The sequence below is a fragment of the Magallana gigas genome, chromosome 4 (genome assembly GCF_963853765.1).
Source record: "Magallana gigas chromosome 4, xbMagGiga1.1, whole genome shotgun sequence".
In the NCBI taxonomy this organism is placed as follows: domain Eukaryota; kingdom Metazoa; phylum Mollusca; class Bivalvia; order Ostreida; family Ostreidae; genus Magallana; species Magallana gigas.
In genome coordinates, this window is record NC_088856.1 from 7,992,665 (window position 1) to 8,019,298 (window position 26,634).

General features: G+C 35.5%; 2 protein-coding genes across 4 annotated transcripts; one reads left to right on the forward strand and one right to left on the reverse strand.

Moving 5' to 3' along the window:
• Positions 1-2,299: 2,299 nt before the first annotated feature.
• On the forward strand, positions 2,300-25,687 carry LOC105342630 (toll-like receptor 4). 3 transcript variants are annotated; one of them, XM_011449624.4, is made up of 2 exons: positions 2,300-2,473; positions 8,825-11,434. In XM_011449624.4, the coding sequence occupies exon 2, from the start codon at positions 8,827-8,829 to the stop codon at positions 11,113-11,115; it is 2,289 nt and encodes a 762-aa protein (XP_011447926.3). In that variant the 5' UTR covers positions 2,300-2,473; positions 8,825-8,826; the 3' UTR covers positions 11,116-11,434. The 3 variants fall into 3 exon arrangements, with proteins under 3 accessions (XP_011447926.3, XP_065937219.1, XP_034306780.1); XM_066081147.1 differs by lacking the exon at positions 8,825-11,434 and adding an exon at positions 23,103-25,687 and having other exon boundaries at positions 2,374-2,473; XM_034450889.2 differs by lacking the exons at positions 2,300-2,473; positions 8,825-11,434 and adding exons at positions 22,462-22,639; positions 23,103-25,687.
• Positions 5,455-13,262, reverse strand: LOC105342631 (neuronal acetylcholine receptor subunit beta-2). The gene is made up of 3 exons (XM_011449625.4): positions 11,831-13,262; positions 7,703-7,849; positions 5,455-6,006 (listed from the first exon to the last, which is right to left on the reverse strand). The coding sequence occupies exons 1-2, from the start codon at positions 13,050-13,052 to the stop codon at positions 7,845-7,847; spliced, it is 1,227 nt and encodes a 408-aa protein (XP_011447927.2). The 5' UTR covers positions 13,053-13,262; the 3' UTR covers positions 5,455-6,006; positions 7,703-7,844.
• Positions 25,688-26,634: the final 947 nt, after the last annotated feature.

Genomic DNA, 26,634 nt, shown 5'->3' on the forward strand with positions numbered 1-26,634 from the left:
TTTATTCGCAAATTTTTGTTTAATAATTTTATAAACAGAAATAAATTTAAAAATCATTTACAGCTTTGGCTTTTTACATAGCAATATCATAATTTGTCAAAAGAATTGCCTAAATCAGGACTTTAAATTTTGAAGTATTTTGTTCTAAATTTGAGCAAAATGTGATGGGACATATAAACCTCGATGGAATTTTCTTCGAATTGTCATATATCAATCCTATCATTGGCTTTATTACATATTAAAATTTCATGTCAACATTCTCGGTATTCAAGAAAAATACTAAAAAAAGGAATCACCTTTACCACTTATTCTGGAATCCAGACTTTTAGTGACAACTTCTGATTGAACCAACAAAAAAGTAATAACTTTTATCCCAGTTTACTATATATTCTAAAATAACTGTCATGTGATCAATAAAAGCCACGTGATCAACGCCCTGTCTCCCCTTAAGGTTTGATAAAGTTTTTCCAAGCGAAGAAAGGGTCGAGGTTTCGGGGTTTGTGCTGGAGGGTTTTTATCTTTTTTTGTGCAATTCACTTCATTTTTAAAATACAAATTATGAAAAACGGGATTCAATAATTTTTTCTTCATTCTTTATTGTCACATACATGTATATTTTGCTAAAATATTTGATCTAAGCTTTGCAAAGACATTTTTAAAATCCTGTAAAGCAAGTGCAATATATCTTTTCATTAATGGCATATATAAAATAACAGCGATTTAAATTAATTAAAGAAACGTCAAAACATTTTAACTGTATATCTGCGCGTCCTAAATATGATTGACAATTTTTGGCATAGTTATTAGTCTTTTTATCGCTTAAAAAGAAAAATACCTAACATGGTCAAAATTGATCACAATGATAAAAAATCAGTGCCGTTGGAACATAGATGTCTGGATTGTACCAGACATTATACTTTATTTTAAATTTGCTGTTTATTTTGTCCTCGAGAGGGTTTTTTTTTTAAACATATCAAGCAATTCAAAGGAAACGGTATTTCAATATAATGTTTCTAGTTTAGAAATATAACGTCATTTCCACCTGCAATTTAAAACAACCCGAAGGGTCTAAGCGAAATTCAACTTATTCGTGTTTGTCATATTTAGCACAGGTCTCGGGGCGCAACTAGGGGTCAAGCTTTATGCATCGTTCAAAACTTTTTGAAAGTTAGGTCATCTCGACGACAGGACAAATAAATGTGCTTATTTCATACAGTAAATATGGTGTAAAACCTTAGACGTTTTGTTGAGTGTATAGTATTAAATGAAGTACACACACATATTCACTGTTTATATCATTCAGAGGTTGGCAGGTCAATGACTCTTGACGAAGACATATAAGCTTCAACAGTTTGTATGCATACCCTTTAAAGTCTTTAAATTTCTTATCTAAGATTTAGTTTTACATGAAGCTCAAAGGTAACGTCATTTGTTATACAATGTATTTATGAGTTTTCATATACTTTTTGCTAAGTTGGTACAAATCAGTATATTAAACATAAATTAGATTTCAAAATATAGCCATTGTTTCGCAGACTCAAGGTATTTATAAAGTCTATGTCATATCAAGAGTCTCTTGATATGCTATTTCATCTAGCTAGTTCACGACTGTCGGTGTTAATTTCAGTTTTAGTAAAGCTGAAAAGAGAAATGACAAAACATTTCTTATTGCATATGCATGCAATTAATGAGAGTAGCGCTAATGCGTAGATGATTTTAAGTATCTCTTCATAAGAAAATATAAAGCCTATTAATTGCAGCAAAAGCCAGTCATATTCCTCTTCGTCCTTTGAATGTTTATTAAAGCAACTTTAAAACTTTGCTACTGGTGCATGTTAGAGGTAGAAGGAATGGAAGATGCGGGAGGGGGGGGGGGGGGTTAGAGTTTGGTATAAAGTGTAAGTTTGAATGATTGGGGTAATGGGAGGAGTAGTGGAATGGGAGTAAGAATAATAATTTCGGGAGTTAACTATGTATTGAGGCAATGAAAAATTATTAAATTATTGACTGCAATAAAGATATTCATGTATTACTATCATGAGAATGATCTATAAGGTTTTAAAAAATAGAAAGAAAGGTATACATTTAATTTAAGGATATCTATGGATTTGTGTTAAAGTGTGGGTGTAGCCAAGCATAGAAAGTTCATGCGGATTATTGCAACAAGTAGATGTGGAGGATTGAAGAGACTCTTGTTTCAAGTATCAGCTAGTTCAAGACTTTTTTCAGCAAAACATGTGAAGTGAAAAAACACGGAAGGTAATTCTACACTCCTTCATAATTTTTACTTGCTAAGTATGGAATGCATGGAATTAAGAGAATAGAAGAAAGTTTATTTACGCATTTATAAATAAGAAGACAAATAAGCAAGTGAATGCATTTAAAGTCAGTCCTGGATATCTATCCCAACGAGATATACTATCTGTCGATTGTGCAGCTATGCTTATCATCTATTGCCACACTGTGTGCTGAGGTAAGCTTTGATAGCCTTTTATGGGATTTATGTGTACAAATCGCATGTTTAATATCAATTTGGTTTTGGCGATTGTTACAACAATGTTCGAAACAACAGGATTTATCATACTAGTATTTTGTGCAAAATGCAAAAACTTAAAAAAAAACCCCTAAAACACCAAAAATAATAACAACAACCCCCTCCAAAAGAACGCACCCCCAAATAAAACAACAGTTTACTACAAATAAATTCTTTCTGAAAGTGTCATGTATAATCCATTGTATATCTAAAAAAGCTGTTCTTTACCATTAAATCAAGTAAGTGGAAATACAACAACGTTTATGTGTATTTTACTTCAGTGAGGTTTTACATTAAATACAAACAAGTAAAACTTTCTCAATTGATAAAAACTGTAAAGCAATGATACTTTTCTATTTACTTTCTTGATACTCGTAACAACTAAATAAAGATATTTAAAAAGCATATTATGTATCTTTTTTTAAAATAGCATCTATTGTTTGACAGCCAAAAAAACCCCACATGTTAAGGACAAAAGTAAAAAGCTATCCCTTCTGTAAGGGAAAAAACTGAGCGACTGGACATTGGACAGAGATTAATACTTGCTTTCATCATAGAATTAACAGTTTGAGTATGATATCTGACTCAAAAATTACAACCCTCGTTTAAGAATGCCAAGTATCGATAACCCGTTGACATTGCTGAATGTGTGTATTTTTTTTTTAATTTTTCACAACCAAAACCAGCCTTGTGTAGTTTTTTTTCTTTTCTTAACTTGTTGGACAGTTTCATATATGCTGAAGGGTTAATTGGTGATGCCCCACCCCCCCCCCCCCAAAAAAAAATACAGAATGCAAGTACTGATACTTATTTAAGTAGAATGATGTGAATTTAGAGTAGAATTGTTAACCCTGTGATTTTTGGAAATAGATTTCAGATTTATTTTAGGACATATCTTAATCCTAAGACAATTTCTCGAAACAGCCCAAAAAAAAAATACAGAATGCAAATACTGATACTTATTTAAGTAGAATAATGTGAATTAAGAGTAGAATTGTTAACCCTGTGATTTTTGGAAATAGATTTCAGATTTATTTTAGGACATATCTTAATCCTAAGACAATTTCTCGAAACAGCCCCAATTAACCGACACCCCTTATAAATCATCTTAACCATAAGACATCCAAAGAGCTGTATTTTCCTAAGTAACCTTAACAGTAAACATATACTGAGTTGGTTGTGAACACCCCCTTCTGAAGGGTAGAGGATAACGATATCTACATCATGTCATAGTGCTTTAAGATATAAATAAGCATACAGGCTAAATATATACACCCACGTGAATTTGATATGTGAAGATATAATATTTCTGAATTGTATGCCTTAATTTACCCCTCTGTACCTTTTTATACTCTTAATCTGAGTCTTAAAAATAATACAATTCATACGTGGATGATTTATTTACGAGCGTTTACTACTTATCTGTGCTGATCGGAGGGGAGAGGGTGGAGAGATATTTTAGTTTGTGGAAGGGGAAGTCCGAGGCCTAATTTTAGTACTTTTTTACCGTATAGCTGTTTTTGGGGCGAAAATTTAATTTTGGTATATTTTGGCGATTTTTGAAACTTCATCAAAAATCTAAATCACCTAATTTAAATATTTTGTAGATTTATTGACAAATATGTATTATTAAGAGATTTTTTTTCATTTAATTTTATTCGGTATACATGATAAAAGGGACAACTGTTACATGCACACAGTATAATTATAAGTTAGATAGTGCTGTTTTAGGAGAGATGTGATCTATCAACTTAGGTGCAAATAAATGCCTGATTAACGACGGCTTCTTTACTAACAGTGAAAATAAAATTGAATGTTAATATAAGTTATTCTTTTTTAATGCGTATTTTTAATACAATTAGTTACATTTACTTCTGTTAAAAGTATTCAAGTGAGTGAAACCAGGGACTAACATCAAATTTTACCACCTTTAAATGGTGACATGGGATTTTGCTTAACTACATTAACTTCACAGCTATTAAAAATAAACTGAAAGTAAATTTTTAAATGAAGGTTAAATGATTCACCAAAATTATATACGTCAAAACAAATGGTATACCTTGTAGACCCAAATCCGCCACATTTGTCAAATATGTAAAATAGACCTCCTTCAGTGTTTGTTACCAAATACAAACCAGCTGTAAAAAGACTCGGGAGAATACTGCGCAAAAGATTGGGATAAAAAAAAAGATAAACATTGCTCCTTAATTTTCCCGTCACCTCCTATGGTTTGGATATAAGCGACACAGTAATCTAAACGAGCTCTTAAACTCGTCAGAGAGTCATATTAATTTGCACTTAAAACAAGCATTTAAAGTTAAGGAGCTTCATACCAAACATATATGAAACAAACAATATATTCTTACACCAAGAGCGTTTACTGCTCCGCGAGTGCACCGATGTGACGTATCGCCCCGCCTGCATATGGCAATTCTATAAAGGCTGCATAGATCAACTATTGGCACAAAACAAGACGAGCAAATACTCAACTAACTCGCATATTAAAGAATATTATCTCTCTAAGACAAAATATATTGTATTACTCATTGTCTTGAATCCGTTAATAAAAAGCATACAGCTTTGGATTCACATATCCTTTTATATTGCATTACTTGATAATGCATAAAACATTTTGTTCAGTTTCTTTACCGATCGGTTCGGACTGACATAAATTTTGTTATGTATATTGAAAAAAGAAACCTGGGTTGGGCCTTTGATAAAGGACAGACCCTGGAATATCTCCTAACTGGCCCGAAACACTAATTAAGATTACATATCCTCAGCCTAATCACTCTGAACACTGCAGTCCCTTGTTAAGTGTTGGGATTATATTAAATAACATAAGTTTACAATAAGTAATATGTTTATTATTCAATTAATGACCGACCCCCTTTTCATTCCCACCACTCATAAAGAAAAGAATATTACTTCTTTATTTGTTCATACATGAAAATCTCATTAAATAAATGATAATACTCAGTATTAATGTCCAAGAGTCACACGCCCGGTCGTAATTGTGAAAATCAACAAGAGTCATTTTTAGTAGCTTCTGCCTTGTTGGCCCTTTTCGCTTTTGCCAAAGTTAAGGCAGTTTCCGTAGCGTCTATGATCTTTGTTGCCCTGCAAAAGTAATCCGCTGTTTTTGAGTCTGACCATCCTACATGTGACATCAGCTGTCAAGAATCAACATCGACAATGCTAACGTCACTAAACATCCTGCACTTAAACTGCGCGGAGTCTCTCCATCCTCTAGCCCTAATGTCCTCATAAAATATTTTAGCCTCTCAAAAATGGATGAATAAGTAATGGGGGTATCCACACTAGGCCATTTTCTGAAACCGTTCGAAAGTGTGCCTTATCATCAAGAAGGAATTTTATATCATGCGTAAGAAAATTCGATAAATCAGACGCTCTATCGCTGCAAAGAACTGTAGCTTTAACATTGCCTGATCTCGAAGCAGTGTATCTTCTCCCTAGGCGTCAGGAAATCTTTAAAATTCCGTATATAAGCCTATCTCGAGTTTAGCTTTCAAACGAGCATTGGTTTTGCTTGTTTTGATAAGATTCTGGCCAATGCTTGTTCTTCTCTCACGATTTTTAGATGTTGTTTTACCAGTAACGAATAGGCTGCGTCGCCCTCTTGAGTACCTTCATTCCATGATTCCCCTTTTCCCTCTGCCATTAGAACATGCTTCAAATTTGTAATCATACCTGCAAGGGTATTGATGACTATTCCTTTCTACATTCACGTTTTTTTTCCAACTTCACCTATAAATTTGCATTCAAAGGAATGGATCTGCGTTTAACCTGATGAGTCGCACCAAATTAAAAAACCGACGCAGGTCTGTCGGTGTAACATCTTTAATTTTAGGTTGATGGGGAAGTTTAGAAAGGACTTGTACACTTGTTGTAAGTTATGGATTTCATTATCTTCTGATCCAGTTGATGTAATCTATTATTTATGCCAGGTGGTTTATTGCATCAGTACACTCATCATTCGGTAAAGAAAGATGTCATTGTTTTCACATGATATCAATGGTATATTGTATCGGTAGGAGGACGCATCCGTCGCCAGGTATAGTGATAATGAGGCTCTGGTTTCGACCATTCCAATCGTCTACAAATCTCCAGTGTTCTATTTCTGTGCGCAATTCTAGTGAGATTTGATTTTTTTTACAAACTGAGATCGCTCGATTGATTTCGCGTGTGTAGAGCTTTGATGCAGGGATGGCTAAGTGCGTTAATATGCATTTTTCCGCAAATCGTTGAAGGGTAATATTCTTTTCTTTCCCGTAGGCTACATGTTTGCTTGTTTCTCAGAGTCAATAATTAATTCTAAATATTTTACACTCGTTGACGGAATCAATTGGCATTTTTATAGAGCCAACGTATACCCTAGTCTTTTAAGAAATTGCAGAAGGATGTATACATGCTCGTGGTTCCCCCTAGAAAGGTTAGAGGCATTGTCATGAGGGCGAAATATCAGGAGGCGGTCGTCAATATATTGAATGTTATCTATGTTCAGGTGCCTTAGATAAGTTGTTACTTGCATTTCAATTGTTTGATAAATGAATGGGGATATCTTCCACCCGAATGGAAGTGTAGTAAATGTAAAAACCCAGCATTCAAATTGTAAGCCAAAATATGTCTGGGACGTAAGTATCCCGACTTCTCGTTACAAAGATCATGCTAGCGCTCAGATCCACCATGTGATGAACATCCTTTAATTTGTCCAACTTGAAAGGCGTGTCTTTCATCCACAAATTTAAATATCGTTCGTCAGGACAAAGACGGGGTTTTGTAGGTTTAACAAGCAAAGGCATGATTACTAGCGGCATTTCACGTTCCGAGTTTCCCTTGCCAGCGAAGTGGATCTTTTTTTTTAGTTTTTGGGAGATTTCATATACTGGTGTATATATATATATATATATATAGAGAGAGAGAGAGAGAGAGAGAGAGAGAGAGAGAGAGGGGGATAAAAAGTAAAATAAGAAAACACGAAAAACGTTCAATATAGCTTAAGCACTTTCATTTTAAAATCTTCAGAAGCTATATATATATATATATATATATATATATATATATATATATATATATATATATATATATATATATATATGACGGCCAGATCCACTTGGTTCTAAAATATGAGTAGAAAAATATATTTACTTTCCTTGTCTCTATACACGTCTGCTTGATCTCGTCCCTCTTCTTGAATGATAATTAGTTCTGCGCTTATCAAATTATTACGCTGAGGTTAGATTCAGATCCTTCTCCGTCGGCACACGTGGTGTCGGGTGGCAATTTTCTTTTACACTACAAAAAGAATTTAATGGAAAGAATGGGTTATGCAAATCATTTATGTGCTTAAATCCGAAAGATATTACTTGCTTTTGTAGCGTAATGTTACACTGATGTAGCTTAAAAATATATCAAAAAGTAAAAGTGGTGTTTCTTGAGGAAACGTTTACGTTTTTTATTCGGATTCCATCGATTGTCAAGGGTAGTGCATAAAATTGTGCCCACCATTTTTAATCAGACGTGATATCCATGCGGCTTTCAATCTTACAAACTTTAGTAAGCATATCTACTCCTCCAGTAGTTCTCACCATCCTTAATGTTATCAGTCTTTTTTTTTTAATTTATACTTTGTCTTTAAAATCCAGTAGAAAATAAAAACTTTAACATTTGTAAAAACTACATTTTCACAAGAGCCAAATTAAAAGCAACATAAATAACGATAAAAAAACATGATTTTATTATTTGCACTTGTCATTCAAATTTTTGTGATTTATATTCTTTTTCTAAGCTAGTAGTGTCTTATACATGTGTATACCCAAAAAAATTATGGATAGCATTCTGTGGTATATCTCATTAAATTTAATGTAATACCATTTCATCTTTGTATGAGTTTGGTACCGGATATTCAGCGACATTATTTGATAACAATGCACATTTTTTATATTTATATTCCATATCATTTTAACTTGTTTGTAAACTGCATGGAAGGCGACGGCATTCAAAAACCATAACACAAACAGGGACACTTAAAATAATGATACCATGCTCTTAAAATAATGATTCAATGCTTAGGTATACCAGTACATTTATGTTTGCTGATTCAATGTAATTTCGATTTAGGCATAATAAAATAGCACAAAATCATATTTATTCACTAAGGTTGAGACAAAAAATTAATTAATAAATGTATATTAACCGTGTGCTCAATTAATAAATTTGCATATTTCATTGGCCAATCTGTAGTCACTAACTATCATGTTTTTTTTTTAGCTATGGATTTAGTCCAAATTCTTTGGAGAACCTATATTCTGACATTATTGTTGGAGTACACAAACTGTTGCACAGACCAACACCTTTGTCGCTGTACTGTGGTTCAAGGAACACTTTACGCAGATTGTTCCCATCTCGGTCTCAGAAGCTCGCCCCTGTTTTGGTCGAACGTGACCAGAATTAATCTTAGCCATAATATATTAACACAAATACCTCGACCACAGTCTCTTCCTTCTAATCTTACTTATTTGGATCTTTCCTACAATGCAATAAATTGTATCGAGAACAACACATTCAAGGGGCTGTGGAAGCTTTCCGATCTGCGATTGAATGGTAATAAAATTGGAATGCCTGATAATCTAGATAGAAATGTTTTTGCAGACTTAAAAAATATAAAGCACCTGGATTTGTCCGACAATCCGGAACTCACCTTCCGGATTATGCCAATCTTAACGTATGGGTTGAGAAAATCTACAATTGAAATTCTGCGGTTAAATAAAATACACTGTACATTTGGATCAAGTACAGAGCTAAGAAGAAATGATTTAAAGAATCTAAAATACACCAATCTAACAGAAATTCATCTATCGAGCAACCGACTTGAAATGGTTGAACAAGGAGCAATCATTTCTTTGCCTCAAACCATTCGAAAGGTGTCAGTAGGTGACAATAATCTCGTTTTCGGATTGTATCTTTTAGAGCTGTTTTTCCTGAATAAGCTAGAATGGATAAATGCCACTCTACAACATATGTCCCATAGCCCAGAGGAAGTTTTAAGATCATTTTTATTCTTTTCCTGTAACAATAGGAGAAGGATTTATCAAGATAATTCAACAATTGAAACAATGAAGACATCCTTTTGCAATCTGGATACTTTTCAGAAATCACGTTGGGTGAAGTTGGGTATTTTTCAGGGATTTTCCTCTACAAAAATTAATTATACTTTTCCAGTTCCACCTAAATTAAAAACATTATTTTTGAATGAAAGTAATCTTGGATATACTATCCCAGCGATAAGTTTTATGAAAAATAGTATAGAAAATATTTATATGCAAGGTAACCTCTTACAGTCGTGGATTGGACCAATTAGAACTTTAGGGAATCTCAAAAGATTGAATTTGTCGAACAATGTTTGCTCCAAAGTGGATAGAGACTTTTTTCAACACTTGAATGCTCTTACTGAATTGTACCTGAATAATAATTTGCTCGGATTTAATCTCGCACTGGATAAAGAAGGAAAAATCTTCAGAAACTTGACAACTCTGAGACTTTTGGAACTAAAGGAAAACAGAATAGCAAATTTGCCTAAGGCTGTTTTTGTGAATCTTTATAATCTGGAACATTTAGACTTGAGTGATAACATACTGATGGCCATTGAATTCAACATTGAAAATTTGAGATCACTAACATATTTAGATCTATCATCCAATCAAATTCAATCCCTGTCTGGTTCCACAATGGACAAGTTGGACCAACACGCAGTACAAACCATTACCACTTTAAGCCTTATGAACAATCCAATTTTGTGCCAATGTAAAACTCTTAATTTTTTAAAGTGGATGGTTATGGGAGGACATTCGAGGAATATACGGTTTAAGAATTTAAAAGAGTACACATGTACGAAAGCGGGAACGGTCATAAAATTTGGTCAAATTAAACAACATATCAAAGAACTGGAAAAGGAGTGTGCCTCTTACAAAACTCTGATATTTGTTGTGGCATCCTGTATCCTCCTCTTCCTCTTCATTCTGACAACAGGATTGGTTTACAGGTATAGGTGGAGATTGCGATATTTCTACTACATGACAAAAAGTCGATATCATGGATATAAGTCTGTGCGCAGCGAAGACGAGCAAACGGATTTCAAATATGATGCATTTGTTTCCTACGCCGAAAAAGATTTAAGGTTCGTTCAGCAAATGATATCGAAGTTGGAGGGAGATAAGGGTATCCGTTTGTGTATCCATCACCGTGATTTTGTCCCTGGGTACGACATTGCTGAGAACATCATTACCGCCATCAACAAAAGCAGGAAAACTATTGTTATCTTATCACCAAATTTCATCCAATCCGATTGGTGTATGTATGAACTACATATTGCCAAAATGGAAGAGATTTACAAAAGGGACAATGAGGACGTCTTATTCTTGGTTTGTTATGAGGAAATTCCTGCGGAGAATATTCCGCTTTCCATCATGGACGTCATTCATCAAAAGTCGTACCTAGAGTTTCCTGATGATGAGTATGGTAACACCGTGTTCTGGGATAAACTTCATGAGGCTCTTTTCTAGTTTTCTATCAAAGACGCCTTCTGAACTTTTTCAGTGAAAATAAATCTAATGAAGTTTGCAATATTTCCGCTCTACAGACAGTTTAAACCCACAATATTATCAATGCATTGATTTTATATTGTGTCTACTGTAAATACTAAATAATAAAAAGTCGTATTGATTGATAAGTATGGCAATTCTGTGTTCTAGGATAAATACGGGAGACTCGATCTTCTGTTGCTTTTATTTAAAATCTATTTAACGTATATGTAATAATTGAGTAATGTTATGAATTACAACTGCAATAAAAATTATCTATAAATAAAATTCGTAAAATGTTTTTCCTCTTTAATATTTTTTTAAAAAGTCCTCAACATGCACTACGTGTACATGAAATATTAAAATTAATGTAAAACATACATGTATGCCTCGCAAAATGTTTTACATAGAATCCCTCCAATATGCTTTATTCATAAAATTAGGCCTACAACCTTTTTTTTTTTTTAAATTACGTGAAAATCAAAAGATTTACAATATTCTAAATGGAATTATGAATTATTCTCATACAATAAAACGACAATCTTTGAGATGCGTCTCAGATTAATTTTAGTTCAAGTTTCCATAACTTATGATATGTAACAGATGACCAAAACAAAAGCAGAGGAACCCAGAAAAAAGAAATTCATCACAAGCATTACGGTGTCAATTTTACAAATAAAAACTTCTTTTAAAATACTTTTTAATGTCCTCCTAAGGTAGTTCTTCCCTGAACTTCCACTTCGTTTTCCGTCGGCATTGACCTCCCCTAGGTGCAAGTCTTCGCCCTGACTTTCTAGCGGAACAATCTGGGTATCTCTGCTATCACACTCCTGTCCTCGTTTTGATGAAATGGTTAGAATAGACACCACTGTCGAAATGACGCAGAGAAAAAGATGAAAACTCACGAACACAGTTATATAGGGAACATCGATAGAGTTGCGTGGCATTGTCTGGTCAAACAAGGTCAGGAACACGGTGAAGGTCAGAAACAAAGTCAAACAGTACGTAATCCTTTCTCCAGATTCTACAGGGATTAGGAACGTTAAGGAATTGAGCACGGAGAGAATGACAATTGGCATAATTGTACACAATAAAAAGTATCGATATCTTCTTTGAAATTCCAGAGTGTACACTATCTTTGTAAGGTCAAACTCGGCATCATAATTCTCTTCGTATGTAAAATTTTGGAATTCCCACTCTCCATTTTCGGCAATCCCCTTTACCTCGTTCACTGACCGGGCTCGGGGTGCCAACTTTTGCATCCAATCAGTCGTCTGCCATGCTGCAACAACAATGCTGCATTTTTGCCTATCAAATGGGAATTTCTTTACCTTGAGGTAACACTGTACGGTGTATTTCGCCCCTGGAAACCAGGTCACATGACCTTGAGACGTGACAGACACGAAGGGATGGACTCCAAGGTCATGGATGTGTTCCTCGGAGTAATACATGGATATGTCTGGGACCCACACATGTTGATAAGGCACACTGATTTTCTTGATGCCTTGGTATTCAGTTTCGTTCCACATGAGAAATTCGTCTCGCCACTGAACTTCGAACCAGCCGTAAAAAGAAATGTATTGAAAACGCTCGTCCACTTTAAGAACTGTCTGGATTGTCATCGCAATGTCGACTTCCACCAGTTCTTTTTGGTTTCTACGGGGCTTCATTCTGGCGCTGTAGTGTTCAAACAAATAATTCTCTATTGAGTCCGCTGATGTGAAGTGACAGTGGAGAAGTGCATGCAAGAGAACGACAGTGTTCACTTGGTTCATGTTTGATTTCTTACTTCGTTTACCGTGCTCTATAGTTGCGTGGCTGCAACTGAAGGAATTAACGGTGTACATGGATCTTCTTTGCCATAGGTACAGATATATATGACGACAGAAAAATGATGGCATTTGATATTTGCCTTTCATTTGGCCACAATATAGAAACGGTGTTGAATATTAATTCGATACGGAATAACCCTGGGGCATCGCTGTTTATTGCTTTATTCCCTTGCCACTGCAACTGCACATATAAAATTCTGGTAGTGTTGACTGAAATAATATCAAAACTCTTTGTTCTGCAATTTGTGTATGGGTTAACCTTACACTGTTCGCCACTTTGGGAATTTCTTCAGTCGCTGTATATGATTCATGTCAGCTATAGAATTCGAGCATAATTGGCGTCAAATGCATGTCTGTTGACGCAGATCTGTACCCTGGTGATGTCATCAATATTTCATGGTTTGCTCTTTTTATTGTATACGCGTATTGGTTTCATGGCATCCATGGTTTTTGTACAATTATAATGATTAATATTGAATGCATGTGGGTCATGATGTTATCTTATAAGTTTAATACTGGGTGCGCTATGACTCTCTCTGCAATTTTAAAGGGACTTGAACATAATTTGAGCTTAAAAATTTCAAATTTTACCTTTTTTTCATTTTTAATGCAATGGAATAGTTAATATGAGTGTTTTAAATGCTTTGTCAAAATTTAAATGTCATATATATAAGGAATAAGGAATAAATCTTTGAGTATTATGATAGATTTGATCACGACCCGACCAAAATTATTATCTCATAATATTCAAAGAATGGTTCCTTATTACTTTATTTATATAATTTTCAGCAATTGTACGATTAGAAATTAAAACATTAAGTATGCAAACCTCGCGTGCGCCCCAACAATACTAGTACATCATTTGAATTTATTGGACTGTATAGTGCAAAATCGATTCGTAGTGTTATCACAGACAAAGGCGCTGGAATTAACGTGTAAATATATTGAGTTATATTAAGCAAACTACAGAGTTTGACATTCTTTGTTTTGTAAAGATAGCTCGGGCATTGTAATTGTTTACGTATTGGTTTAATGATGTAAGTTTCAAATAAATGTTGATTTCTTTTGTTGATAATATTATTTATGAACACACTGAATCAGTTTACCTTGTTTGCCAAGTGCCATTTTGTCAAAGAAATTGTAATTCGATAGCTCGCGCGAAGCCAACAAAAATCCGATCGCGAAGTGTTGTAAAGTGCTCGTGCGCCAATGGTTAAAGGGGCTAATATAGGATGCATTCTGAAAATTTCAAAATTTTATTTTCAATAGTGTACATAAAAGCATTTGAAGTTTCAGTAAAATCGAATCGGAGACACAAGATCACATGCTGACACTTTTAAAATCAGCCTCATCGCCATTTTATAATTTATTACTAGTAATTTAAATCCTTGTGAAAGAGAGTTCTGTACTGCAGTATAGGCTTAAGAAAATGTTCAAATTTAAAAGCTTAGTTTTTTTTTAATTTTGAAGTTAAACAAGCCATTCATAAACATTTAAGGCAGATCTGATGGTTAATTTTTTGTACACTTAGTTGTTTAGATATATTGTATTTGATACTGAAGATTCCTATGCGATATATATAATTAAACGTGAGAAACTAATTATAGTAATATCGCTCCTTCGCCTTCGTACCTTCGGACTTTCGCTGTCGCATCTTCGCGCTTCGCCGTCGCATATTCGCACTTTCGCTCCTTCGTCGTCGCACTTTTGCACTTTCGCCTTCGCACCTTCGCACTCTCGCATCTTCGACCTAAAGGCAAAAGCGGGAAGGTGGAAGTGGCCCCATCGGAACACCATACTAACCAGCTGTCTGTTTACCGTGGATCAAACACAGTAACATTCTAATTTCATTATGCGCCATTCCTTGCTCATGCATGGATCTAGAGGGGAAGAGGGGATCAGGACCCCCCCCCCCCCCCCCGGAATATTCAATACGGATTACTTCACACAGTAAACGGGGAGAGGGGTCCGGATCCCATCCCCCCTCCGGAAAATTTAATTTTAATAATTATATATAATGAAATTTCCAAATAAGCCTCTGTCCCCGCCCCCCCCCCCCGAAAACAATTATCCCTCGACACCCCCACCCCACCCCCCCCCCCCTAGAAAAAGTTATTGATCTGCAGAGGGTTTTGAAAATAAATTCTTCTAAAAGTTCGTCTTCTGCCTCAGATGACATTTTATAAATACAGCTGAAATTGTCTTTAAACGATAGAGAGCTCCACAATTATAAAAAGGCGAGGGCGAAGATGCGAAGGCGAGAGTGCGAAGTTGCGAAGGCGAAGGAGCGATAGTAGTTTTGCTTCTTCGCCTTTGCATCTTCGCCGTCGCATCTTCGCACTTTCGCTCCTTCGCCGTCGCACCTTCGCACTTTCGCCTTCGCAACTTCGCACTCTTGCATTTTCACCCTATAGGCGAAAGTGCAAAGGTCGATGTGGCCCCATCGGAACACCATACTTCTTCGCCTTCGCAACTTCGCATCTTCGCCGTCGCATCTTCGCACTTTCGCTCCTTCGCCTTCGCACCTTTGCCTTCGCACTCTCGCATCTTCGCCCTCTAGGCGAAAGTGCGAAGGTCGAAGTGGCCCCATCGAAACACCATACTTCTTCGCCTTCGCCGTCGTATTTTCGCAGTTTCGCGCTCCTTCGCCGTCGCACCTTCGCCTTCGCACTCTCGCATCTTCGCCCTCTAGGCGAAAGTGCCAAGGTCGAAGTGGCCCCATCGGAACACCATTTCAAACACAGCCGAATTATCGCTCCTTACGTTTTCCGTTGTTGATCGTCATCGTCGCGTAATGATAACTCCTTGAAATGGTTAAAGATGTAATTGAGTCGACATCCGTTTGATGAGATTTCTTTTTATGGAAATATTTATAAAATAACTTGGGATTTTGTCTACGAGTTCGATTAAGGTGGAATGACACATCGTCATAAAATGGCTGACCTCTGATCGAAACGACATTTTGTTTTATTAAAAGGATTTTATTGACGGCAACATATAACTTACCTCATAGCCGAGTGGATAAAGTGTCGGGTTTGTGTCCGTAAATACCGAGTTCGAATCCCGCAGGGGGTTTCGTTGTTACTTACTGAATTGATATTTTCAGATATTCATTTTTTATCCCCAATTTGCAAATTTTTCGCTTATTTGACATATGTATAGTTTATGTAACATTATATCTTTTATAATCAAATAATTTACTGTTAAATTGAGTGACTTTTCCAGGTGTTTTATTCCACCTTTAGCATGTTTCCCTCGGCACGCAGGTACTGTCGCTTCAGTTTAGCAGCAAGGGCTTTACATTCTGTCTTTGACTGTAACAGGTTGCTGTGATTACCGCCCCCTTTATCCCGACTGAACAAGTTAAGATGATATCATAACATTTTGAAAAAAGAAAAAAAATTGGGTATTAAAATCGACATAAAGATGATCCGATGCGTGTACATATTAAGAGAAAAGGTGTCAAATTTCCAAATTTTAATGTTTGTAATTCTGTGCCAGAAAATCTTGTTTTGCCCTTGCAACCCAGCGAATGTTATTGTCATTTAAATTTTAGACCACGTGGTTATATTTGACCCTTTCAGTTTCGCAGTAAAAACAGTGCCTCTTGTTTGTAGTCTGTTTCATAGATTTTAGGTACTTGTAGTCAAATATATAATCTAAACGTTTATTGATATCGATTTTAAATTTTATCTTCATAAATTGGTCGATAAAATGAGTTCTAGCAATAAATGTTACAATACAAAAAAAATAGGTTTTTCTGCAACAATTAACATGCTTAGAGAGATTCCCCCTAAGGGTTTGATTTCGATCCGCGCCTGACCTAGAAATAGCATCAATAGTGAAACAGAATATACTATTTTATGCAGAATGTTCCTTGAAAATTGCTCGATATTCTAAGTTTTTATGCAAAAAAGACACCCATTATTTTTTTTAAAACCTAGTACTGTATTACACACAACAAGCATCAAACATGGCTATGATTTTATTAAGCAACCCAATGTTTATATTTTCAACCACTCTACACGTGGTTGAACTCGAATGATTACTCTGTTCTGGATATCATCATTTAATTTGAATAACCGCTAGATGGTGAAATAAAACATATATTTTAAAAGATTTTCATGTTTAACATAAACCAACGTAGGATATATGAAAAACGATCAGTTCTTACGTATTTTGAAAATATTAACCGAACACATTTAATTTACTTCCGCTCGAAATTTCACAGGAACTTAACAAATCTCGGTGAAGTCTCGTGAACGTTCATTCGAGCACCTCTGGATTTATTATATACTTAGCAACGATAAAAAAAAACATTCCGAACACATTTGCAGCGGTGCTTGGGCCCTGGAAATGTTGACAAAAGCTCCATCCCGATATTCAATTATATGTAATTACATTTATGTATTTTATGTTGTTTATTAAATCATTTTTATAGTATTAAATGGTGTACACTTCAAAATATTGCGTGGTACATTCCGTTTTAAAAGAAATGGGCGTGTCTTATGTAACAATTGACTTCGATACAAAGTTTAGAACATTCCATTCAAACGCAAACTTTTACCACTTTAATGCGCTTCATTGTATTTCAATCCAGATCCATTCAGTGTTATGGGGGTCTAAGTCAACGCGTTTAACTGCCTTCAAAAAATCAGATACATATATTACTACTCCACCTCCAAAAGAATTTCTGTCCTTACGAAAAATTGTATTAAATCCCTCAATTGTTATGTCTTTATCTAGAACATAGTTGCACACGATGAAGCGTCGTTTACGCAAATTAAACGAGGTATCACTTTATAACGATTAATACATATATTTACTGTATTATTTCAAGTAACCCAACAGTTACACTTTCTTTAAATAATATTCAAATCATTTGTGTTGAATCATCATCAAATTGCATATCAATGCAAATTGATTGAAAATATTTTGTGAAATATTGCATACAGAAAACGAAGCCTAAAATAAGATTAATAAAAACAGCACAAATTTATCGTGAAAAAGGTGTTAATCGAAATATTTTGTATAAAAATTCTGCATTTTTATATAAAACATGGTGTTCATAACTGTAACATATTACATGTAGCTCGACATATTATGCGTAAACGAGGGTCTATTGCTCTATGCCGATGATGAATTTTAATCAAATCACCGGTACCAAGGTGATTGCATTGTTTGAAAGGGATTAGGCTAGATGTTTTTGACAATAATTAACACTTTTAATAAGATATGGAAAGCAATTTAGTGTCTTCTGGCACTTAAATTGTTCCGTCCGGATAGAAGAAGCAAAAATAATAGTTTATATAAAGAAATGTTTGGTCCGGAGGGCGAGAAGTTTCAACTTTGAGACTTTAACGTTACCGTTTAAAAACACCAAAAACCTATTCATATCAAAAAAGTTGTTACATTGAAAGTTTAAAATTTATCAATTTAAATTTAACTATAACAATAATTTTTCTGTTGCTATTTTCTTTAGAATACCCCCCCCCCCCCCCCCGTTTAAAACAAGAGGCCCATGGGCCACATCGCTCACCTGAGCAACAATAGGCATGATATAATCAGCTTAATGGAGTCATAATATATGTGGACAATTTGGTATATAATTACAGGTAGATCCTGTATAAATAAAAGTCCACCCCCCCCCCCCATATTCTTGTGTTTATGATACAGTCCCAGATGATTTTATAGTCATATCATGTTGAGCATTGCAGTTCTCAAAAAGATCCTAAACAATTGTTTATAAACGGGATATAAACCAACAACACACTCTGAACCCCTTGGAGGCCCAAGAATCGTCCAGGGGCTAAAGTCTAAACAATTTTAAAGAATCAGCAATATGTCAAAATGCTTGCATATAAGTAAAACCATACTTGATAACATTTCAGGTTTTGTAAATAATTAAAATGTTTTCCTTTATACAACTAGATCCCCAATGTGGCCCCACCCTACTCCTCAAAATTTTGATTTTAACGAATTTGCATCCACATTATCTGAAGTTGCTTTCACTTAAGTTACAGCTTTTCTAGGCAAATAGTTTTTTCTAGAAGATTTTAAGATTCTTCTTTATATATTCCTATGTTCCCTATTGTAACCCCATCCTACACCCGAGGATCATGATTTGAACAAACTTGAATCTACACAACCTGATGATGCTTCCACACAAGTATCAGCTTTCCTGGTTAATTAGTTTCTGAGAGGAAGATTTTAAAGTCTGTTCACTATATACTCCTATGTAAAAATTTGACCCCCCCCCCCCATTGTGGCACCATCCTACCCCCAGGGGTCATGATTTTCAGAACTTTGAATCTACACTACCTGAGGATGCTTCCACACAAGGTCAGCTTTCCTTGCCAAATGGTTTCAGAGAAGAAGATTTTTAAGGATTTAATCTATACAAATGTATATTCCTATGTAAAATTCCGACCCCCCCCCCTTTTGTGGCCCCACCCTTACCCCAGTGGTCATGATTTTCACAACTGTGAATCTACACTACCTGAGGATGCTTCCATGCAAGTTTCAGCTTTCCAGACCAAATGGTTCTTGAGAAGATGATTTTAAAGAATTACTCTATATATTCCTATGTAAAATTTGACCCCCTTGTGGCCCTACCAACCCCCGAGGGTCATGATTTTCACAACTTTGAATCTACACTACCTGAGGAAGCTTCTACAAAATTTCAGCTTTCCTGGTCAAATGGTTCTTGAAAAGAAGATTTTTAAAGATTTAGTCTATATGTTCCTATGTAAAATTCGAACCCCCCATTGTGGCCCAATCCTACCTCCGGGGGTCATGATTTTCACAACTCTGAATCTACACTACCCGAGGATACTTCCACACAAGTTTCAGCTTTCCTAGCCAAATGGTTCTTGAGAAGAAGATTTTTAAAGATTTAGTCAATATATTTCTATGTAAAATTCGACCCCTACCCATTGTGGCCCCACCCTACCTCCGGGGGCCATGATTTTCACAACTTTGAATCTATACTACCTGAGGATGCTTCCACAAAAGTTTCAGCTTTCCTGGCCAAATGGTTCTTGAGAATAAGATATTTAAAGATTTATCAAATATTTTCAATAATTCCTAATTATCTTCCCTTGTAAAATATTGTTTTCCTTAATTTTCACAACTTTGAATCTCCTTTGCCTAAGGGGTACGGGATGTTTCGCATCTAAACATGTTTCGTGCTGAGATGATTCGCACCTATTCTGTTTCGTACTGAGATGGTTCGCACCGCGATGTTTCGCATCGAATACAATGTCATTCTTAACAAGGAATAGTTAATGAATCATGCACATGTAAATGTTAAGTTTATGTTACCGCTGTCGGTAGAATAAACATTGACATATTATGTAAACATAAATAATAAATAGTAAATGCATAGTTTTTTATGGTAATACAAAAATATAAGTAAATAAGAAAATAAATTTTAAAAAGTCGCTCGAGTAGGGCCATATCTTAATTATTATACCCCCCGCAAACGAAGTTTGGGGGGGGGGGTATATAGGAATCACCTTGTCCGTCTGTCCGTCAGTCTGTCCGTCTGTCTGTGCAATCGTGTCCGGTCCATATCTTTCTTATGAAGAAACATTGGAAGAGTTTACTTCACACAAAGATTGCTTATGACCTAAGGGCATGTCATGACCTTGACCCAAGGTCATTCGGGCAAGGTCAAGGTCACTGGCAGAAAAAATACAAAATTCGTGTCCGGTCCATATCTTTCTTATGGAAAATTATTGGAAGTTCTTACTTCACACAAAGATTGTTTATGACCTAAGAGTGTCATGACCTTGACCCAAGGTCATTCGGGCAAGGTCAAGGTCACTGGCAGAAAAAATACAAAAATTCGTGTCCGGTCCATATCTTTCTTATGAAGAATTATTGGAAGTTCTTACTTCACTCAAAGATTGCTTATTAATTTAGGGTGTGTCATGACCTTGACCCAAGGTCATTTGGGCAAGGTCAAGGTCACTGACAGAAAAAGTGCAAAATTTGTGTCCGGTCCATATCTTTCTTATGGAGAAACATTGGAAGTTCTTAATCCACACAAGGATTGCTTATGACCTAAGGGTGTGTCATGACCTTGATTCAAGGTCATTTGAGCAAAGGTCAAGGTCGTTGGGAAAAATAGTGCAAATTTGGTGTTCGGTCATTATCTTTCTTATGGAGAAGCATTGAATGTTCTAACTTCACACAAATATTGCTTATGACCTAAGGGTGTGTCATGACCTTGACCCAAGGTCATTCGGGCAAGGTCAAGGTCACTGGCAGAAAAAATACAAAAATTCGTGTCCGGTCCATATCTTTCTTATGGAGAATTATTGGAAGTTCTTACTTCACACAAAGATTGCTTATGACTTAAGGGTGTGTCATGACCTTGACCAAAGGTCAATTGGGCAAGGTTAAGGTCACTGACAGAAAAAGTGCAAAATTCGTGTCCGGTCATCATCTTTCTTATGGAGAAGCAATGAATGTTCTTACTTCACACAAATATTGCTTTTGACCAACAGTTTTAAAAAAATAGAGCAGTTCGTATTTATAGAAAATGGATGGTGAAATAGATTCATCAGGGCTGAACCCTCTATTCTGCTATGTGCCTAATGGTTAGGTCTAACTTAGCAAAAAAAAAGTAGGGGAGGGGGGCTAACCCCCCCCCCCCCCCCGGTTCCGACGTCTATGAAATAGTATAAAAATGAATTCGACAATAAATATGTGTGCTATAAGATTATTATTATTTTGCATATACGGAATTATGCAAACAATCGTTTGCAAGTTGTTTAAAAGATAATTTATGAATTTCTTCTAAACTTACCACTATGTACAAGATCCTCAATAAGTGTGTCCCTGAATATTTATCTCAGATTATTCCTTATACTTGGAGTAATGATTCTGCATACAGAACTATATATGTGTGTATCTTAATTTGTGTGTATTTTTCAGTAATTTGCAAGTCATTCTCCAATGCATAATTATTTGTTCATAAATATATGGGAATGGAAATTATCAAACAATACCACACATACAAAAATGGTGGTTGAATGGATGCAGAGGCGGTAATGTAAAGTTTAAAGCAGAAAAGTTAAGTAATTAAATTATTCCCACTTTAGATCTGTGGTACTTAATTACCTGCAATAACACCCCTAATTTTTCATAAAAATACAGGTAAATCTCAAGTGAAAGACGTGCTGTAATTGTTATCAAAGCACAAATAATACCTCTTGTTCTGAACCTATATAATAAGGCCATGGCTTCAAAGGCTTCATAAAAAACCCAACGAAAACGAAAAAACGTACGTTATACTAGCGGCGCGGCGCAAACATAAATGCAAACACCGTTTCCATGTTTTTATAACTTATTTCAATTTTAATATAGCTTATAATTAATTTCAGAGCAATAATAACACGAGAAAAATATCTTAATACAGTCAGAATTTTCGCTCCGAGGGAGGTGCGAAACATCGAGGTGCGAATCATCTCAGCGCGAAACAGAATATGTGCGAACCTTCCTTATTACAACAAACAAATAAAAGGTCCGAGAAGTTGCGATTGCACACGCTAAGTTGGACTAGGGTGTGTATTTACCGACATAAACCATGTGAGACAACACATATTTTGGAACTAAATATCTCCCAAAATCATATGTAAGGATTCAACGTCAAAGAGGATTTAAACGTAGGTATACATAACAGCTGTATAACTGGGTCATGTACATTACGACATGCACCCACTGACATAACATCGATTTTGAAAGTCTGGGGAGGGGGGGGGGCATACTTACTCGAAATCCTGACAAAATATGCCTGAAAAACTATTTAGTTTTCAACCAAATAATGCTAATATTTGATATTCTAATCGGAAATGGGGGGGGGGGGGGGGGGGGGGGTAGCGCGCCTAGTAACGAATAAACAAATTAATGTTTAAAAGTCAACATCACTGCATTTAATTTGTTACATGCTCCCAAACAGCTGTGACTACTTATTTTCTATATCTATATGTGAATTTAAAAAAAATCTGTCCTTAAGAGGTTCATACAGGTCATCATAACACTTTTTAAAAAACGTATACAAATTCATGCAAAGCAACTGAAAAGGAATAAATATTTCACTTATTTCTTAATTGTTATTGTATTTTCCAGGATCTCTAAAACAGGAAATAAAAGAGTCTGCCATGGACCCTGGGACTTGGGCTCAGGATGTTTTACGGTGTCGACTCTGTGAGACCGCAGGCCCCCCTATGTACTGTGACATTTGTCATATACATCTTTGTAAAGCCTGTGTGGGGGAACATCTCTCTGATCAATCCAAAGAACACAAAGTGCTGCCATTTGAAAAGAGGGGATCTACTACTAAATGTCTAAAACATTCCTCAAAGATTTGTGAACTTTACTGTAAACAATGTGTTGTTCCTATTTGTGCACTCTGTGTTTCCTCTAAGAAACATAATGCACATGATGTAGTCGACTTTGCAGATGGTTTTGGAAGCCACAAACATGACTTTCAGAGAGATTTAAAAGAATTAGAAGATTTCCTTTATCCCAAATATCAGATGATTGCGTCCAACATTGCAGTTCAGAAATCTGAAGTAAAGAAAAACTCCAGGAAATTGACAACAGCAATATACAAACATGGAGATGACTTGTACAAAGAAATAATAACCATTATACAGAAACTGAAATCTGATCTTGATGAAATGGACTCCAAACACCTAGCTGTCTTAAATAAGCAGGAAGATGAAATCACATGCACCATTTCTGAAATCAAACAGAGCATTGTTGATCTGAAGGAGTTACTGGACTCCAATGATGTCAGCCTTGTCTCCGCCTATAAATCCAGGAATGCTGAATTCAGAAGATTGCCTTCTAAACTCACAGTTTCTCTACCAAACTTTATCCCTCAGAAAATTAAAACAAAAAAACTTTACCAACAATTTGGTTCACTGTCAGCATTCTCCATTACAACAAAAAAACATGGCTACACAATGGATACCTCAGAATCTGGATCCTCTCCTATCAAACCACTCCTTGATGAACCACGGATCATCTCCACCATACAGACACAGAATGATGACTTAGATGGTGTTACTTGTCACAATGATGAAGAAATCTGGACCTGTGGTAATGGTAAGATGATGAGACTCTACAACCTGCAGGGGGAATTAGTGAAGTCAGTCCAAACCAAGACAGGGAACAGTCCACGGGACATATCAGTGACAAGGAATGGGGATCTAGTTTATACTGATAGAGGTGATAGAACTGTGAACATAGTGAAGAATACACAGAATCAGACAGTAATCAGACTACAGGGGTGGAGACCTCGCAGTGTTTGTAGTACCTCCTCTGATGACCTTTTGGTTCTCATGGACAGAGATGACGATAGACAAACAAAAGTTGTGTGTTACTCTGGCTCCACAGAGAAACAAAGTATTCAGTACGATAAGAAAGGAAGACCTCTGTATTCAGCTAGTGAATTATTACATGAAAAAATAAAATACATCAGAGAGAACAGGAACCTAGATATCTGTGTGGCAGACCTTGGAGCTTGTGCAGTAGTGGTGGTCAATCAGGCTGGGAAACTCCGGTTTACCTACACTGGTCCTCCCTCTTATACCAAGGGATCATTTATTCCACATGGCATCACAACAGACAGCCAGGGTCAGATCCTGACATCAGACTATAACAACCACAGTATCCACATCCTGGATCAGAATGGAGAGTTCCTCCGCTACATTGACAACTGTCATTTACAAGGTCCATCGGGGTTATATGTGGACACCAGAGACAACCTCTATGTGGCTGAATCGGACACAAATAAAGTGAAGAAAATACAATATATGATGTAAACAAATCGTTTGTGTGTATTATATGTAAACAAACTGTGTGTGTGTATTATGTATTATATGTAAATAAACTGTGTGTGTATATTATATGTTAACAAACTGTGTGTATGTATTATACATGTATGTGAACAAATAGTGCATATGTATTATATGTAAACAAACTGTGTATGTGTATTATATGTAAACAAACTGTGTGTATGTATTATATGTAAACAAACTGTGTGTATGTATTATATGTGAACAAACAGTGCATATGTATTATATGTAAACAAACTGTGTATGTGTATTAATATATGTAAACAAACTATGTATTTGTCATGGTGTGTCATTTTGTGTAAATATGTTTAAGAGTTTACTCATGCCAAATGACAAGTAATTAGTTAGGGTCAGTTCTCTGCTAATTATCCCCAATTAGTCTATATAATTGTTCTGAGTTGTCCTTAAGCTTTTTGAGTATATATCAATAGTAATTAATGTACCTCATTTTCATTAATTATCTTTTAGAATATAAATATACAGTTAGAAATTTATTCAATTCAGTCAGACTCTTTTGGCCACTACCTCATGTTGCTTATGTCTTCATACTGACTATCTAGTTGACTGTCCACCAGTCTGTCAGTAGACTAAGCAACATTGACCTAAATTCATTCTGACTCTTTTGGCCACTACCTCATGTTGCTTATGTCTTCACACTGACTATCTAGTTGACTGTCCACCAGTCTGTCAGTAGACTAAGCAACATTGACCTAAATTCATTCTGACTCTTTTGGCATTTTAAGAAATAATTATTTTTATCCTGTCTTATTTTGACTTTATTTTATTTGATTATTGTTGATATTTCATGGTTGATTTAAATCACTTAATCAATAAATTGTGTAAAACTTGCCTTCGAGTTATAGCTCTATGCATATTCGACTTGGAGGTCAATTTAAGCCTATTGACTATGGGCTGACCCCTTGTCTCTTGGGTTGGGCCTATACGAGTTAATTCCTCTTATTCTATAGTGCCCTTTTGAGCCAGATTGGACCAAGGGAAGAAAAGATATGCCCCGTACAAGTATTTTATATATAACTCTGCTATAACCTTAACCTTAGACTTAGAAACATAGTTCCAGGTCACTGCAAACCCTTTACCCTAAGGCATTCAGTGGATGACGTGTGAGCTAGATTGGGCCAAGGGAAAAAAAGATATGCTCTGGACAAGCGATCTCGAGCGGATGGACAGACTGACCACTCACTATAGGGAACCCGCAGAGTAGGGGCCCGTTTCACTAAAAGGCGTAAGATACGACGAATCTTAAGTTAGACCTTAGGGCGTACGCCAAAATTTAGTCCGGCGTAATCCTGTGAAGTGAAAAAATCACACATCAAATTAAAACTTGCTAAAATGTTTTATTTGAAAGATATATTTGATGAAGCATATAGGATATTTTCATTCAAAATTATAAACTCAACAGAACTATTTTGTTATCGATATCTACGGTGATTTCACCATGCTTCGAACACCCTTGGAATTTTCTTTTGATCATGCGTCAATTATGACCCGAGTATATTAAATATTTTTTTTATCAAATCAGTGGATTTGTTTAAAAATAGAAAATATAGCGAATTAATGCATTAATGAGCTTTTTAACCATGGATTGGGCAATATTAAGCAAGCATCGAACAACCATACAACAGATACTAAAAATAACGAAATTGTAATATTTCATGCAAAAAAAAAAAAACAACAACAAAAACGAAGAGGCTCGGAAAAATATATTTATTACTTTCATATTAAGATTTGTGTTAATGTAAAATGTGGAGCAAAAATGGCCTAGGAAATAATTGATG